At 40.2% G+C, this 18,503-nt stretch overlaps 1 protein-coding gene across 1 annotated transcript in view; it reads left to right on the top strand.

Moving 5' to 3' along the window:
• Positions 1-18,503, top strand: part of PCTP (phosphatidylcholine transfer protein) — a 132,400-nt gene that overhangs the window by 76,173 nt on the left and 37,724 nt on the right. Inside the window, exon 6 of the mRNA XM_030923573.1 lies at positions 16,595-16,758. Coding sequence (XP_030779433.1) covers positions 16,595-16,675 — 81 coding nt within the window. The 3' untranslated portion in view covers positions 16,676-16,758. The remainder of the gene's footprint in view (positions 1-16,594; positions 16,759-18,503) is intronic.

Raw genomic sequence — 18,503 nt, 5'->3', positions numbered from 1 at the left:
CAGCATATTTTATGTATAGTTTCTAAGAGGTCAGCTAAGAATAATGGGCTTGAGCCAATCCAATATTGGTCAACTACTGTAACATATTTCTCTTCAATACCTGGTGAGGCAATGGTGTTCAAGAAAAAACCACACAATGCAAAGTGAGCAAAACCACAGCCAACCCTAAATTCTACATCACTAGTCTTCTCTGACCTTGGGGTAAAAAAGGCACTTTTGGCCAAAGGCTATGAGGTAATGCTCTTCATTAGCCTACTTCTTCTCTGTGTCCAAATGATAAAATAAAATTCTGACATGAAAAAATAATATTTAGAATTTTCCCTTTGTAGTCTTCAAAATAGTGTTTATCCTCATTTTTTCTCCTTTCAAAAAACAAAACACAAACTCTTTATAAATTTAGATTGAGTTATTTTTCCTTTATTTGAAATGTTTCTTTATGTATGATATCACATGTATCATTTCTCTGTACTACTATACCCCTTAAGGTAAGCAGATGTCATAATCTCTATTTTGTGGATAGAGAGGGAAGCTTAGAAAATTTTGTAACATACTGATATCTCAGCTAGTAAATTGTGGAACCAGGAATGGAACCTATGATTTGAGATTGTTTCTCAAAATCAGAGCATTCTCAGATTGTGTGTTTTTTTTGTTTGTTTGTTTGTTTGTTTTTGAGATGGAGTCTCTCTCTGTCTCCCAGGTTGGAGTGAAGTGGCACGATCTCAGCTCACTGCAACCTCTGCCTCCTGGGTTCAAGCGATTCTTCTGCCTCAGCCTCCCAAGTAGTTGGGATTACAGGTGTGCGCCACCATGCCCAGCTAATTTTTGTATTTTTAGTAGAGATGTGATTTCACCATATTGGCCCGGATGGTCTCGATCGCCTGACCTCGTGACCCATCCGCCTTGGCCTCCCAAATTGCTGGGATTACAGGCATAAGCCACAGGGTCTGGCCCAGAGTGTTCTTATTTTGCCTTTGTTGTTACCGTTTTTGTTGTGTTGTGTATGTGTTTTCTCTATATACACCAAGTACAGAGTTTAGCTCTGTAAAAACATTAAAAACAAAACAGCAGAAAGGAATAAAGCTGTTACCATTTAGAAATTTACCTTCTAGTTGGTAGATACATAACATTATTCAAAGCAGGAAGCAAAGTCAGTATTATCATTATTTTTAAGAGACAGGGTCTCTTTCACCCAGACTGGAGTGCAGTGGTGGGATCATCACTCACTGCAACATTAAACTCCTGGGCTCAAATGATTCTCCCACCTCAGCCTCCATAATAGCTGGGAGAGAGCTATGTTGGCTAATCTTTATTTTTTGTAGAGACAGGGTTTCACTATGTTGCCCAGGCTGGTCGCAAACTCCTGGCCTCAGGTGATCCTCCTGCCTCGGCTTCCCAAAGCATTGGGATTATAGGCCTGAGCCACTGTGCCTGGCCAAGCAAAGTCATTGTAGTTAAGCACTGGGAAGGTCGAGCAAACCAATGGTAAAATTTGGATGAGAATCACTGGGGAGGTTTCTGGGCATAGTTGCATATCCACCTACCTATAAAATCTAGAGCCCTGGTTTTCCCATCTACTGAGACTCCAGGGGTAGGGGGCCTGTCCCACTGAATTGTCTGTGCTTCTAGGAAGCTCTTTCATTGTATATGAGTCAAATGTGCTTTTATTATCCTCTACTGCCTTTATCACAGGACTCAACCTGTTCTACTCATTGTCCCTAAAACATAACAGAGCCTCTCACTGTTTACCCATATCCAGTTCATGAGATTTGTAGGAGCTCCCTGTGGATGTAGTATTTGGAAAAAAGATTTTGGATGACTGTGTCAACCTGTTGGGATGCTTCCCTAAGAGTCCACTGGAGGAAACCATGGTCGGGAGGGAAATTGGGGTTTAAAATTTAAAGACAGAACTATGTGTTGAGCTAATGGGGCAACAGTAGGATAAAACAATAGGTGGGCAGTGAGAGTTAGTGGCTTAATAACCAGGAGAATAAAAGCAAGAATTAATGTATGGAACAGGTGAAATTAGGAAGTTTAAGTAGTCTTAAAATATTGGATTTTTCTTTTTTTGCAGTTACACCCAAGCTACCAGAGTTCTTTAAAGACATCAGGGGAGGCCGGACAGTTTTCCCAAGCTATTCCCCGTCCACAAAACGCCCTTCTCTCCCTATCAATTACTTCAATTTCTACATTTTCGGCATGGCCTACTTCTAATGTTTTCTTCTGCAGAGAATTGTTCTTAGCCACTCAGACTATAGGAATCATGCTCAGTTGTCATATATTTCAAACAGTTCAGTGTCACCATTTCCTTTGCTACATACAAAGTCTTTCCTCCAAATAGAATATAAACCTATTACAGAGATGCAAAAACATGATGCCTTTTGAAAATCCCAAAGGCCTTAGCACACTAATTATTATCATTATAGCAAACGCATATCTAGCACTGACTATGTTCTCTTCCAAGCACTTTTCACACATTACCTCACTACCTCATTTAATCCTGACAACCACTTATGCAGCATTTCCTATTGTCATTTTATTTTACACATGAGGAAACTGAGTCCTAGGCAATTTAAGAGATAGTCCCAAGGTGACCCTGCTTAAACCAGAGATCTCTCTAGACCCAGAACAATTTCTCATTGGCACCTTCACTTTGCTCGACTGCCAAAAAAGTAGATATTGATGTGGAATCTCAATACAGCACCTGGCTGGAGAGCATTGCTTGTCTGATGATTCACACTTTAAAATAAAAATAATAAAACTCTTGGCTGGACAGCTTCACTTCCACAGTCCAGCTGGGATGTGGTCACTGTGGTTCCAAAACACACTTGGGTGATATTTCAGCTTGAATAAGTGTAATTTGCACATTCGGTTGTCAAAATTCTGCACGGAGGTCTTGTGATCACACTCCTTGTCAGGCATCTGCCAAAAGCTTGCTAATGTTTTGGCTCCCTTGTCCTGCTGGTTTTTGTTGGAAGTGACCTAGAGGAGGGTGGGATGCCTTCTCCTTTAGTTGAAACCCAAGTTAAAATGGGACAATCTGGGTGAGTGACCCAAACCTAAGTCCCGGTTCAACCATTATTTACTGAGCATTTAGTATGTATCAAGCATTTTCCTGTGTTTTATTGCATTGAATCTTCCCAGTAGTGCTCTGAGGTGGGCGTGGTGATCTGTATTTTACAGATGTGGAAGTAAATTCAGATGTGAAAGGCCATTCAGTGAGCAGAACTGAAGAGATCTGATTCCAGGTTTCCTGCCCTCATCTCCATATCAAGGTGCTTCTAGTTCACTTTGAGGTGAATAAAGAATGGAGGGATAATATAATAAAGATGATAATAATAATTACAAACGTCACTACCAACATTTTTTGAGACCGCACTGTGTGCCAAGCACTATGGGAATACCTTACAGGCATCACTTCATTTTACCCTCACAACACCCATAAGAGGTAGTAGGCACTAGTATTTCCCCCATGTTACAAAGAAGGAAAATGATGCTCAGAGATGTTAAGCAGGTTAGCAAATGATGTGCCAAGATTTAAGGGCAGACATTTTGTTGCCAAGGCTTGCTACAACAGCTATATGAAAGCATGCAATGTGGGAGTATTAGATTAGATTCCTCACCTGCCCCATAGCTTCAAAGAAAGCACCAGGAGAAAGTGTGAGATCAACAATTTGAAAAAATTTGTCAGGTTGTCAACATTTCCAGTGGAACCCATTCAGCCAAAGTCACCATTTTCAACATTAACCGCCATGTTGCAAGGCTGACTTAAGAATATTGAACTCAGACTCTGAGGAAGACGATGGACTTATTGAGATGGAGCCTCACCTGGCTTGGAGTCCAGGATGTCCAGGCTAAATCTGTGTCATTCAGTCCTTTTCAACCCATCTTATTGGATTGGGAGTAAGCTGGAAAGAAAATTTGGGTGCTTGCCAAGGCTTTGGGAATTCACAGCCCTGTCACTCAGAGATGAGAAGGGTGATACAGAAAAAGTTCTAAATCACCCCTTCTGAATGAGAATCAGTGATGTGCCTTTCCGCAGTCAGGAGAGTTATCACTTCTCCCCACGAGGAAACTGGGCAGTCACAGTGAATCCTGGAAATGCGAGCTGCTCCCCGAGTGACTGAGAATAGACCTGAACTCAGTTGCTCACTTCTTGGTACCAAAGGGGTTGAGTTGTGCCTTGCAAAGGAAGAGCAAGAAAGAAAAAAATAGTAGAATGAGGTTTTGTTTTATATCCAGTAATCAACCCACCAAATTAAAAATGAGCAGTGCAGTTTTGTGTGTGCTTGTGATTTGCTACGCTGTTTTCCTTTCCTCTCTTATTTAAACAAATGCTAATTAAGGCCGGGCGCGGTGGCTCACGCCTGTAATCCCAGCACTTTGGGAGGCCGAGGCGGGCGGATCACAAGGTCAGGAGATCTAGACCACGGTGAAACCCAGTCTCTACTAAAAATACAAAAAATTAGCCGGGCGGTGGCGGGCGCCTGTAGTCCCAGTTACTCAGGAGGCTGAGGCAGGAGAATGGCGTGAACCCCGGAGGCGGAGCTTACAGTGAGCCGAGATCGCGCCACTACACTCCAGCCTGGGCAACCGAGCCAGACTCCGTCTCAAAAAAAAAAAAAAAAAAAAAGCTAATTAAACAATATTATAATGACATTGAAAGAAGTACATTATTTATTTACTTATTTTGAGACAGAATCTTGCTCTGTTATCCAGGCTGGGGTGCTGCAGTGGCACGATCTTGGCTCACTGCAACCTCCGCCTCCCAGGTTCAAGGGATTCTCCTGCTTCAGTCTCCCGAGTAGTTGGGATTATAGATGTGCACCACCATGTCCAGCTAATTTTTGCATTTTCAGTAGAGACAGGGTTTCTCCATGTTGGCCAGGCTTGTCTCGAACTCCTGATCTCAGGTGGTCTGCCTGAGTCGGCCTCCCAAAGTGCTGGGATTACAGCTGTGAGCCACCGTGCCTGGTCAGAAGTTTAATAAAGAAAATATTCACATTCCACTTTTGGCTTGTAGAATACAGGATAGTCTTTGCTTGTGCATCATCTATTCTTACGTAACGTAACTGTAATCAGACAATAGAGTGAGTGTTTTTCCATGTTGTCACATATTCCTTAAAAATATTCCTTGCTGGGCATGGTGGCTCATGCCTGTAATCCTAGAACTTTCGGAGGCTGAGGCCAGAGGATCTCTTGAGCCCAGGAGTTCAAGACCAGCCTGGACAATACAATGAGACCTTGTCTTTACTAAAAATAAAAACATAGCCAGACATAGTGGCACACGCCTGTGGTTCCAGCTACTCAGGTGGCTGAGGTGGGAGGATCACTTGAGCCTGGGAAGTCAAGGCTGCAGTGACGAGAGATCGTGTCACTGCACTCCAGCCTGGGTAACAGAGGAAGAAAGACCCTGTGCCAAAAAAATAAAGAAAAATTGTTTCAAAAGAGAATTCAATGTGTCGATTACAAAGCCTATTGCTTCTTTTCTGTCTTAATTTTGCTGACACGCTGATATTTTAATCTCCTTTCTAGAGTGTGAGCTTATTCATAGCCATTTTAGAGGAAGAAGGAGGTTTGAAAATGAAGGGACATACACATTTGTCTACCCCGTCATGTTTTAATGGTTCCCATTAAGAATAAAACAGGTAACAGGATTAGATAAGGGGAAAACAGAAGAAAAAAAGATCAAAACTGTTCATTAAAATGAGTTTTATTCTAGTTATTTTCAAGTGAGGAGATCCAAGGTAAAAAAAAAAAAAAAAAAAATGCACTAACCAGCTGACAAACAGCTCTGCCCTCCGGAGGCTTGGCAGACACTCAGCAGCTGCTCCCAGGGGCAGGCACCTCTGGCTGTGCCAGCATCTGTGCCAAGGCTGGACAAGGTCAGGAGGGAAAGAAATGCCTCACATACCTTTGGATCTGTTTAGTCATTGACGCAGGAAATAGGTCTGTGTCGCTCAGCTGGTAGCATCATTGCCTTTGCCTGGAAGGTCAAGGGTTCAAGGACCACACTAGAAATCTGGCAGCTTCCCAAAGCCAATGCTCGCACTGTCATGGAAGGCGGGTGGCGATGAACGCTGGAGAAAGGAACGCTCTCTCCACATATCCCAGGATAAAGGGGCTCACAGGGGCAAAACAGACACCACGCCACTCAGTTTACTTTGACCCATAAGCTTTAAAGTACTCTAGTGTGGAACTAGCAGAACTGTCATCCAGGGGACAGGATGGTGTCATAGGCGCCTCTAGAAGCAAGTGGAGTTTGGGGCTCTCTGATGCGTGCTCTACCACCTTTTTTTTTACTGAACCCTCAGCTCAGCCTCTGTTTCAGCTTTGAGAAACTCAGAAACCAAGAACAGCGCAAAATTGTGGGCAGATCCTCAGGAAGAAAAGAGGCCCACACTTACTGAGTAAACTAAGCCTGGAATTCAGGTCCACAGCCCAGTAGAATAATCTCTTTGTAAACTTCTCTAAAATGCTTATGTGCATTGCGGCTTGGAAGTTCAATGTTATGCACAAAAGCAATTTACTATAATATTTAAGATATTTAAATTAGTTTAAAAGTTTAAAAAGCATGATTATATTTGACATTATTTGGAATTATTTATAGTAAATACACTGGATAATTTTGCTTTTGGCTAAATATTGGAAATTTAGGGAAATAATCCAGAAAATGAGAGTAGAGAGGGAGTTCAGCGAAGGCACATGTGGAAATACATCTTTTAAAATAAAACAAGCCCACCCCACTAAAAGATAGATCACTTAAGCCTGAAATACAATTTATTCTTCTGCCTAAAAAATTTCTATGGCAGCAGGTGTGGCCTGAACAACAGTGCACACCTGAGTTGTCTGTGCATGGAGTAACATTTTGGCTTATAAGTTACCACAGGGCTAATTGTTGCTTATTTATTTTGTGGGCTGCTCTGATCCTAGATACCTTTGTCCCAGGAATGTGGGAGATTGAGTAGGTGTGGGGATGGTGCTCTTCAGTAAAATTGTCTTTAGACTGGAGAAGGTAGAGTAACAGGCAGTTTCTTGTTAGTCTAAAGGGAAAAAAAAAATCCCTGACTCCTTTCCCCTTGAAATAAAACACCTTGCTTGCAACCAGCTACAAGAGAGGTTTGAGGTTGGCTTGCATTGGGACCCTGCCAGCAGGTCCAAGTCTGGTGTTCATGCTTCCAGGACATCTTTTGCTGTCATATCATGAATTTTTTATTTATTCAGTTATTAAGAGCTGTCTTTCTGCTCCTACCCTCAAAAACCTAAACATGACCTCTCGTCTTTTGAAACCAAAGACAGAGTGAAACAATCCCCAAAGAAAGAAAATCCTACGAAGTCTAATGGAAGTTACACAGTTTTGGATTTCCCTTGGCATTTTGTGGTACCTGTCTCTAGTCCTTAGTGCTTTCTACCTGAAATTACTAACATTTCCTCTCTTTGTGAGGACAAGGTTCTTCTTCTTTAATTTTTTAATAGCTTTACTGAGATATTCACATATCTCACATACAATTCACCCATTTAAAGTATATGTTTTAATGGCTTTTATTATATTCACAGAGTTGGGCAGCCATCATCTTAATCAATTTTATAACATTTTCATGATCACCCCCAAAGAAATCCCAAATGTTTTAGACAACACTCTCCAATCCTCCTGTCCTCCCAGGCCTAGGAAACCACTAATGTAATTTTTGTCTCTATGAATTTGTCTATTCTGGATATTTCATATAAATGGAATCAAGGCTCTCTTTAAGCATCCTACTATTCTTCCACAGAGCCTGGCCAAAAACCTCGTATGTAGTAGGCCTTTTAGCAAGGCTAGTTACTTGATTTAGGTATATTAAATGACTCTTTTAGGATCAGTATATTTCATGAGTGGGTAACTGGATAGTCCTAGATGAAAGACCTCATATGCCATTACCCATGGTGTGTTAATGGTCTGGATAGTATCAAAATGAAAAGACAGCCTATGAGTCATAGCTTCCCCTAGGTGAGGTCCCACAGACATGGCCCCCTGCACTCCTCATCTGTTCAATGATATAACACGGACGCCATCAGCTCAACAAATCAGAAATCGATTCCCTAGAAGACTGGAGTTCTCTTATGAGTTGGCACACCACGCTGCGTGTTAACAGGCAATAACACTAAAATGCACTAAAGACCATGTAATTTATTCCCAACATGCTGTTATTCTTTCCAAAACATTAGCTTTGGAGCAGAACGTTTGCTAAATGTTGTCTTTATTTCCAAAGCTTGGGGTAAAGATCATATGCAACCAATGACTGAGAGATAATTGGCCACTTTACAGTTTTAACCTCAAATGAACTCCCCCGTCTGAGTAAATTTCCTGGTAAAAGATCCCATTTTAATAGAATGTGAAAGCTGCAAGAAAGATGGAGCTTACAGATCACAGTATGGTCTGTTAGATAAATGACCAGGAGTAATATTTCTTAAAACCACATTTTGTAGACAGAGTTAACAGAAAACCCAGGAAAAAAATACCCAGTGGTTCAGCATTCATGCTTAAATGAAAATAGCATGTGTGTTTTCAGCCCAAGTTGTGCCAGGACTTGGAGGGAAATTGGCAAGGATTAAAACCAGGAGTCTTTTGGGGGTTGTTGGGTATTGTCATCCTGGACCTGACCTCACAGCTTTCTCTTGGAGGAGAAAGCAAAAAGTAGCTGTGCTAAAACTTTGTTCTAAGAGTTGCCATAGAGTCCAGAAAGTTCCTCTTCTTGCAGTTGGCTTATTTTCCCTGAGCTGGCATTGAGCCAGAAGTCAAGTTATTATTTTGTTTAATAGCTGAAGAAATGACCATTTTGTGCTTTTTAACCTAAAGGTGGCCTTGACTGCAGATCCCTGGATGTTGTGAAGCACCTAAGAAGGTAAGTTCTTCCAATACAATGGGAGGGTGCTGTTGCTGTGCATTTAAAGTGAGGTCCTTGGTTTCCTCCTTTGGATTATCATCTTTGGTAAGGTTTGCCTCATGGAGAACTGGTGACTACGAGATGTCATGTACAAAGTGGAAGAGTAGCTTTATTGTCTTAAGCTCAAATTTCACAGGCTTGCACTCCTTGGTTTAGAATTCAGATTCCTCAATATGAAAGAGACTAAGAAAATGTCACACCTTTTAATCTATTTGGGCAGAAAGAAAATTTAAATCTAGTCAGAGAGGGTAACTGTTTACAAGAGCTCATCCCAAATATTTCAATTAGTTATTCAAGAATCCATGTCGAAGAATGCACTATGAGCCAGGAACTATCCTGGGTCCGGGGGGTTACAGAGGAAAACTAACCATGACTCTGCCTTTAGGGGCTCATGGTTTATTGGTGATTGGTCATGGGGAGAGGGAGAGGGAGTAAGACATACGTGTGGTAAGTACCATGCTACAGGTATGTACAGGATATGATGGAGCACAGCTTGGGGTGGGTCAGAAATACATTTAAGGAGAAATGAATCCAAGGTACAGGAGTTAGCCAGGCATCTCAAAGTTCACAGTTGCATGGGGTAGGCAGTTTGGCTGAGATGGAGGGACTAGTACATGAAAAACCACAGAAATGGAGATCGCATGATATGGTTCCGCATGTCTTGGGTGGATAGGCATGTGTTTTTTGACAGATGAGGTAAGACAAGTTGGCAGAGGCCAGATCAATAGCAGCCTCGGGGTTTTTTTATTTTATTTTTTTTTTATTTTTATTTTTATTTATTTATTTATTTATTTATTTTTTTCTTCTTTTTTTTTTTTATTATACTTTAAGTTCTAGGGTACATGTGCATAACGTGCAGGTTTGTTACATATGTATACTTGTGCCATGTTGGTGTGCTGCACCCATCAACTCGTCAGCACCCATCAATTCATCATTTATATCATGTATAACTCCCCAATGCAATCCCTCCCCCCTCCCCCCTACCCATAATAGGCCCCAGTGTGTGATGTTCCCCTTCCCGAGTCCAAGTGATCTCATTGTTCAGTTCCCACCTATGAGTGAGAACATGCGGTGTTTGGTTTTCTCTACTTGTGATGGTTTGCTAGAATGATGGTTTCCAGCTGCATCCATGTCCCTACAAAGGAGGCAAACTCATCCTTTTTTATGGCTGCATAGTATTCCATGGTGTATATGTGCCACATTTTCTTAATCCAGTCTGTCACAGATGGACATTTGGGTTGATTCCAAGTCTTTGCTATTGTGAATAGTGCCGCAATAAACATACATGTACATGTGTCTTTGTAGTAGAATAATTTATAATCCTTTGGGTATATACCCAGTAGTGGGATGGCTGGGTCATATGGTACACCAAGTTCTAGATCCTTGAGGAATTCCATACTGTTTTCCATAATGGTTGAACTAGTTTACAATCCCACCAACAGTGTAAAAGTGTTCCTATTTCTCCACATCCTCTCCAACACCTGTTGTTTCCTGATTTTTAATGATTGCCGTTCTAACTGGTGTGAGATGGTATCTCATTGTGGTTTTGATTTGCATTTCTCTGATGGCGAGTGATGATGAGCATTTTTTCATGTGTCTGTTGGCTGTATGAATGTCTTCTTTTGAGAAATGTCTGTTCATATCCTTTGCCCACTTTTTGATGGGGTTGTTTGTTTTTTTCTTGTATATTTGTTTGAGTTCTTTGTAGATTCTGGATATTAGCCCTTTGTCAGATGAGTAGATTGCAAAAATGTTCTCCCATTCTGTAGGTTGCCTGTTCACTCTGATGGTAGTTTCTTTTGCTGTGCAGAAGCTCTTTAGTTTAATTAGATCCCATTTGTCAATTTTGGCTTTTGCTGCCGTTGCTTTTGGTGTTTTAGACATGAAGTCCTTGCCCATGCCTATGTCCTGAATGGTACTACCTAGATTTTCTTCTAGGGTTTTTATGGTATTAGGTCTAACATTTAAGTCTCTAATCCATCTTGAATTAATCTTCGTATAAGGAGTGAGAAAAGGATCCAGTTTCAGCTTTCTACTTATGGCTAGCCAATTTTCCCAGCACCGTTTATTAAATAGGGAATCCTTTCCCCATTTCTTGTTTCTCTCAGGTTTGTCAAAGATCAGATGGCTGTAGATGCGTGGTATGATTTCTGAGGACTCTGTTCTGTTCCATTGGTCTATATCTCTGTTTTGGTACCAGTACCATGCTGTTTTGGTTACTGTAGCCTTGTAGTATAGTTTGAAGTCAGGTAGCGTGACGACTCCAGCTTTGTCCTTTTGACTTAGGATTGTATTGGCAATGCAGGCTCTTTTTTGGTTCCATATGAACTTTAAAGCCGTTTTTTCCAATTCTGTGAAGAAACTCATTGGTAGCTTGATGGGGATGGCATTGAATCTATAAATAACCTTGGGCAGTATGGCCATTTTCATGATATTGATTCTTCCTATCCATGAGCATGGTATGTTCTTCCATTTGTTTGTGTCCTCTTTGATTTCACTGAGCAGTGGTTTGTAGTTCTCCTTGAAGAGGTCCTTTACATCCCTTTTAAGTTGGATTCCTAGGTATTTTATTATCTTTGAAGCAATTGTGAATGGAAGTTCATTCCTGATTTGGCTCTCTGTTTGTCTGTTACTGGTGTATAAGAATGCTTGTGATTTTTGCACATTAATTTTGCATCGTGAGCCTCGGGTTTTAAACAAGACCACTTTCCCAGCTCCTCCTGGCTATTCCAACATGTTACCTGGTGCCCTGAGTTCTACCTCAGCATTAGTCAGTGTGTGAGTATCACTCTTTCTTTTTTTTTGTTTTTTTGTTTTTGAGACGGAGTCTCGCTCTGTCGCCCAGGCTGGAGTGCAGTGGCGTGATCTCGGCTCACTGCAAGCTCTGCCTCCCAGGTTTACGCCATTCTCCTGCCTCAGCCTCCCAAGTAGCTGGGACTACAGGCGCCCGCCACCACGCCCGGCTAGTTTTTTGTAGTTTTTAGTAGAGACGGGATTTCACCGTGTTAGCCAGGATGGTCTCGATCTCCTGACCTCGTGATCCGCCCGTCTCGGCCTCCCAAAGTGCTGGGATTACAGGCTTGAGCCACCGCGCCCGGCCAGTATCACTCTTTTTTGCTCTAAGCAGATAGATCTTGCAGATCTGTAAACAAATTCTGGTTCTACTACTTACTATGCATGTAACCTTGGAAAAAACTACTTAGCTATATGGAGGCTGTGTTTTCTCTTCTGTAAAATGGGTCAAACCAAAAACAACTTCATAGGGTTATTGTGAGTATTACCAGGATCAAACAAGAACAATGACTGGCAGGAAAAAAAAAAAAAAAAAAAAAGTGGTCATGAAATATTTGTGGAATTAAATTGGGTACAGGAGTGAAAAGGAAATTCTTCTGTCTGGAAAATAGCCTTTAGCTTTCCAAACACCAATAGCTGCCAAAGCAGTGTAGGACACCTGGAAAGAGGTAGAAAAGAGAGCTCTGAACCATGAAGAAGAGTGACAGGAAGCCACAGACCCAAAACTAGAAGACGGTAAGCCAGTGACGCAGATCAAAGTGGTAGGGGTGCATCTTGTGCCAGAACAGCAAGGGCACTGCCAGGTCAGAAGGGTGGACAAGAGGGAGGAGGTGGCAGATGCTGGCTCATAGGGCACTTCAGGGAGTGAATGCATGGCAGCCTGTGGCTTCCTCTTTCCTGATGTTGTCCTGGTGTCCTACCAGGCTCTGGAAAGAAATCAAAAAAAAAAAAAAAAAAAAAAAAAAAAAAAAAAAAAGAAAGAAAGAAAGAAGAGAGGAAAAAAGGGAAAAAGAAGAAAACAGTGGCATTGTTGTTTAATAACAGCAACACCCCTTCATGATAGAAAACACATAACAAACTAGAAATAGTAGGGAACTTCCCCAACCTACTAAAGTGTGTTTATGAACAAACCACAGCTAACATCATACTTACTTAATTGTGAAAGGCTAAAAGCTTTCCCCCTAAGGTCAGAAATAAGACCAAGGTGTCTGCTCTTATCACTCCTATTCAAAATTGTGCTGGAGGCTTTAGTCAGGGTAATTAGGCAAGAAAAAGAAATAAACGACATTAAGATTGGAAAGGAAAAAGCAAAACTATGTGTTTGAAGATATATGATTTTACATATAGAAAAACAATCTTGAAAAAGAAGAACAAAATTGGAAGATTTGCAGTTCCTGATATAAAAATTTACTACAGGCCGGGTGCAATGGCTCATGCCTGTAATTCTAGCAATTTGGGAGGCTGAGATAGGAGAGTGGGAGGATCGTTTTAGTCCAGGAGTTCAAGACCAGCCTAGAAAATATAGGGAATCCCAAATCCACAAAATAAATAAGCAAAAAATTAGCCAATCATGGTGGTGTGCACCTGTCATCCTGGCTACTTGGGAGGCTGAGGTGGTAGGATTGCTTGACCCCAGAAGGTTGAGGCTTCAGTGAGCTGCGATCACTCCACTGCACTAACAGAGTGAGACCCTGCCTAAAAAAATAACTTACTACAAATAACTTGCTATAAGTCTACAGTAATCAAGACAGTATTGTACTGGTATGAGGATTGATATATAAATCAATAGAATAGAATTGAGGATCCAGAAATAAACCCTCTCAATTACAATAAATTGATTTTCCATGAAGGAGTATCAAGAAAATTCAATGGGGGAAGAATAAGCTTTCTCAACTGAGACAAATGGATATCCGTATGCAAAATAATGAAATTAGATCCCCTGCCACCATATATAAAAATTAACTCAAAATAGATCAAAGACCTTAAATGTAGGAGCTAAAGCTATAAAATTCTTAGAAGAAAACATAGGGGCAAAGTTTTTCATGGATTTGCCAATAATGTCTTAGACATAGCACAAAAAGCATAAGTACAAAATAAACAAAATAGATAAATGTAGCTTTATTAAAATTAATAACTTTTGTGCTTCAAAAGAAACCATAAAGAAAGTGACAAGACAATGCACAGAATGGGAGAAAATTTCTGCAAATCATATATCTGATAAGGGGCATTCCTGTTGCTATAACAAAATACTGCAGCAGATAATTAATAAGTAATAGAAATCTATTTCTCATAGTTCTGGAGGCTGGGACATTCAATATCAAGGCACTAGCAAATCTAGGGACTGGTGAGAGCTACGCTGTGCTTCCAAGATAGTGCCTTGTTGTTAGGTCCTCACATGATGGAAGCGATGAAAGGGCCAAAGGGATGAACAGCTCCCTTGAACCTCTTTCATGAGTTCATTAATCTCATTCATGAGGATTCTACTCTCATAACTTAATCAGCCCTAAAAGCCCTACCTCTTAATACTATCACATTGCTGATTAGATTTTAACTTATGAATTTTTAGGAAACACATTCAGGCTACAAGGGGCCTTGTATCTAAAATATGTAAAGAAATGATACAACAAGAGACAAAAACTCAATTAAAAAATGGAAAATAATCTGAATAGACATTTCTGCAAAGAAGATATACAAATGGCCAATAAGTGCATACAATATGTTCAACATCATTAGCAATCAGGGACATGCAAATTAAAACTACAGTGAGATGCCACTTCACACCCATTAGGACGCCTATAATGAAAAAGATGAATAATAACAAGTGTTGGCAAGGATATGAAGAAGTTGGAGTTCTCATACACTGCTGCAAGCAAATGTTAAACAGTGCAGCCACTTTGGAAAATACAAAGCAGTTTTTTAAAACGTTAAACACAGAGGTTTAATGTTCAAAAGGTTAACATTTGACTTTGAAATTCTACTCTTAAGTATAGATACAGAAGAAATAAAAACAGGTCAACACACAAACTTGTATGTAAATGTCCACAGGAGCATTATTCATAATAGTCAAATAATGAAAATAGTCCAAATTTCCAGTGACTGATGATTGAATAAAATGTAGTATATATGTACAATGAAATATTATTTGGCAATGAAGTACTGATACACGCTACAACATGGAGGAACTTTGAAAACATTATGTCAAATGAAAGAAGTCATTCACAAAGGATTATATATCATTTCATGTACATGAAATGTTCAGAATAGGCAAATCCATACAAAAAGTAAATTAGCAGTTGCTTGGGATTAAGAAGAAATGGGGAGTGATGCTAATGGATATGGAGCTTCTTTTTGGTGTGACAAAATGTTCTAAAATTTATTGTAATGATGGTTGCACAACTCTGTAATTTACTAAAAACCATTAAATTGTACACTTTAAATTGGTTCATTACATGGTATGTGAATTATATCTCAAAGCTGTCATAAAATCCAACAATACAAATAGCTATTGTATTTAGCACTTTCTAAATGCTAGCTACTGTGCTAAACTATATCATCTTACCTAAGTCTCATAATAAATATGCCAGGAAACTTTTAGTTTTATTTACAAAGGGAAAACATGAGTTCAGAGATAAGGAAATTGACCGAGGTCACAAAACTAGTAATTACCATACTAGTTAGGACTTTAACTCATTTTGGTCTCATTTTGAGTTTCAGGGTCTTACAAAAGGATGTTAGATGGATCTTGTGAGCCTCCTTGTTTACAAGGCTGGGGTGTTCACAATAGTGACCAACACGAAACAGTAGAAATTAGTGAAATTTCTGCCTCTGACTTTCTCACCCTGGAACTGGGGTAAGGTGTTGGCTCCCAGGCGCAGTGAATATGAGGTGGCAAGGAATCTATCCTCAGTTAACTGTGCTCTCCTGCCTTCTAAGGACATATTTGTTCTAGAGGCTCCCTTAATTATCCCTCAGATATGTCACAGCTGTCGTTCTGGAGGTGAGACTCTTGACCTCCACCCCCAGCACATGATTTTTTTTTTTTTTTTAACTGTTATCATACAAACTTTTTTTTTTTTTAATTTAATTTTATTTTTTATTATACTTTAAGTTCTAGGGTACATGTGCATAACGTGCAGGTTTGTTACATATGTATACTTATGCCATGTTGGTGCCCAGCACATGATTTTACAGATTATGTCTTGTGTTTGAAACTGAGTCCTGTTACTGTTGGCTCTGTCTGCTTCCTAGTTCCAAGAAACAAAACGTGAGAAGGAAGGTGTTAAGCCCACAAGACAAAGACGTCAAATAGTTCTCATCAAGGAACATTTGGATGAGTTTTGGGAAAATGACTGTGAAGCAGATGGATTACATTTTCTGTTTGGGCTCAGCAATTAAGGGGAAAGGGGACCCAAGCCAAATGTGCTGTGATTTTGTCAAATTTCAAACACTGGAACACATTTCAGGATGTTTGACTGAGTTTGGCAGAATCAGTACCTTGACTGTGGCCTTCTTTTCTTAGACAAAAGGTGACCAGAGAGCCTACAATAATCCAAGTCTGAAAGAAGCCACAGGCATGGTTACCCTTTTGTGGGAAATGGCACAGTGGTACCCTTTGTCAATTGGAATATTTCAGTGGGGGGATTAATTATGCATATGGTTATCCTTGCAAGCTTTTTGAGAAAAAGGATAAAAATCAACTTACATAACACAATTTAAAAACATATTCTTTCATTCTATTCCTCGTGATCCAGAGACTAAAAGGAGAATTGCATCTTTCCACGACTACCCAAACCCCTTCTTCTGTGCATCCTGAAGTATCCCCAGGAATTTTTGTGGCTGTACTTACTCTCATCCTTTGCTCTTTCCATTTGATTCTTTAGAATCAGAGCAGAACCAAGCGGGAAGCTCAGAATCAGAGAGATCTCATCCAGTTTTCAGCAAACCCAAACACTCTGCAATAGATTGAGTGGAAGGAAGAGGAAGAACATGATAAAGACATAAGAAAAGAAGCTGAGTCCTTGTTGAAACACTGAAATGGGTGGAGGTATCATTTCTTATCTCATTGTTTTTTCTCATAAGCCCTGAATTAATTCATTTATTCACAAATGGGTGCAGGTATCATTTCTTATCTCATTGTTTTTTCTCATAAGCCCTGAATTAATTCATTTATTCACAATATTTACCATGTGTTCACTATCATCTGTGTACTGGAAAGACAGCAGTGAATAAAACGGACAAAATTCCCTGCCCTCTTGGAGCTCGCATTCTCATGAATAAAATGCTGTTGTCACTTGGAAGCTATGATTATCAAAATTTTTGTAAGTCAGTTGCTTAGTTGGTCCAAGAGCGGTAGAATTTAAATTTTTTCTCCTGTAAGTAGCTACAATGCTTTGTCAGAATTTTTACCCTAGTATTACAAATATTTATTCTATTTTGCTGATAAATTTTAAAAATGGCCTCCACTGTCATTCCAGATGGGATATGTTGTCTTACCGTTGACAGAATATTCTACGCCCAAAGTTAAAATTTCTAAGAAGAAATCACAACTAAGTTCATCCTTTAAAACTTTTTTTTCAAATGACTAAAAAGTAGCGATTGGGAAGTGCTGATATTAAAATGGTGGCAAAACTTCCGCCTCAGAGCTCTCCTTTCTTCTCCCTGTTTCTCATCAGCAGATCTTTTTTTATTCACTGAAGAAGCAAAATTTGAAAGTAAATATATACATCAGAAACTGGCAAGAGAAGTAAACAGCAGTCTTGGGTTTTCACTTCAAGGCAAAACGATGGCTCCTAGTGTCGACTTCTGCACGTCAATCTTGTATATCAATTCCTTGTGATAGGAAATGTTATTTTCAGTGGATTGCAATCCAGACAATTGTCAAGAGAGCTCCTATGTGGCAACTGTTTTGGACATGTCAAGAGACACAACTTTTTCAATGCTGTATTAGCCCCAGCCTGGCTTTCACTGCTTCTGTGTCCCCAGCTGGTCCCAGCTAGTGCTGCTGATGCTCCACAGCTGCAGGCACAGCTCCACCTGAGCTATTCCTGATGGAGATGAATAGTGTTGCATGACTCCCTATTGCAGACTGGTTTCATGTTAAGTCTACTGTCTAGACTTGAGACTTAACGGCGCCAGATGTCTGAGGGACTCCCACACTCATTGCTGCCAATTAGATCTCAGGTCTACTGGTGGTATTCATGACCACAGGAGACGAAGTTTGGGTGGTAGCTCCTTTCTTTTACCTTCTCCCCCTACATTCACTCAGTCTATAGAATAAAACTGCAACCTTGATGTCCTATTTTTAATCCAACCAATCAATTTGTCTAATACAGTAGTCCCAATTCTGGAGATCCTAGTTTCAGTGACCCAGTTACTGACCTGGGTCTTCTTGCTTAGGAAGACTTCCGAGAGTGTACACACCTGCCTGTTAAACTGGTTAATTTCCACCAATATAAGTGTAAGTGCCACTTACTAGACGTAAATTGTTGGTATAGCCATTTCTAAAATGAAGATGGAAAAAGGTACAGCCCCAAAGACAGTAGGCATTACCTGACCTCCCATACTTTTAGAGTTATTCCTTGTTCCATCTCAGTGCATGTCTCAAACTAATTCCTTCTCCATTTTACAGCTTGCCTGATAATACTATAGGCAACAATGCAAAGTATCTAATGTCAAAGTCTCACACAATGATAAACTGTAATTGGAACTCCTTTATGGTGAGAGAGAAGCTTTTGTTATCAACATGTATTAGGCCTGCTGGACGTTTACTTGGTCACTCGGTCCCTGAAC

This window comes from Rhinopithecus roxellana, chromosome 19 (assembly GCF_007565055.1).
Source record: "Rhinopithecus roxellana isolate Shanxi Qingling chromosome 19, ASM756505v1, whole genome shotgun sequence".
Classification (NCBI taxonomy): domain Eukaryota; kingdom Metazoa; phylum Chordata; class Mammalia; order Primates; family Cercopithecidae; genus Rhinopithecus; species Rhinopithecus roxellana.
This window is presented reverse-complemented; position numbering and strand designations above follow the sequence as displayed.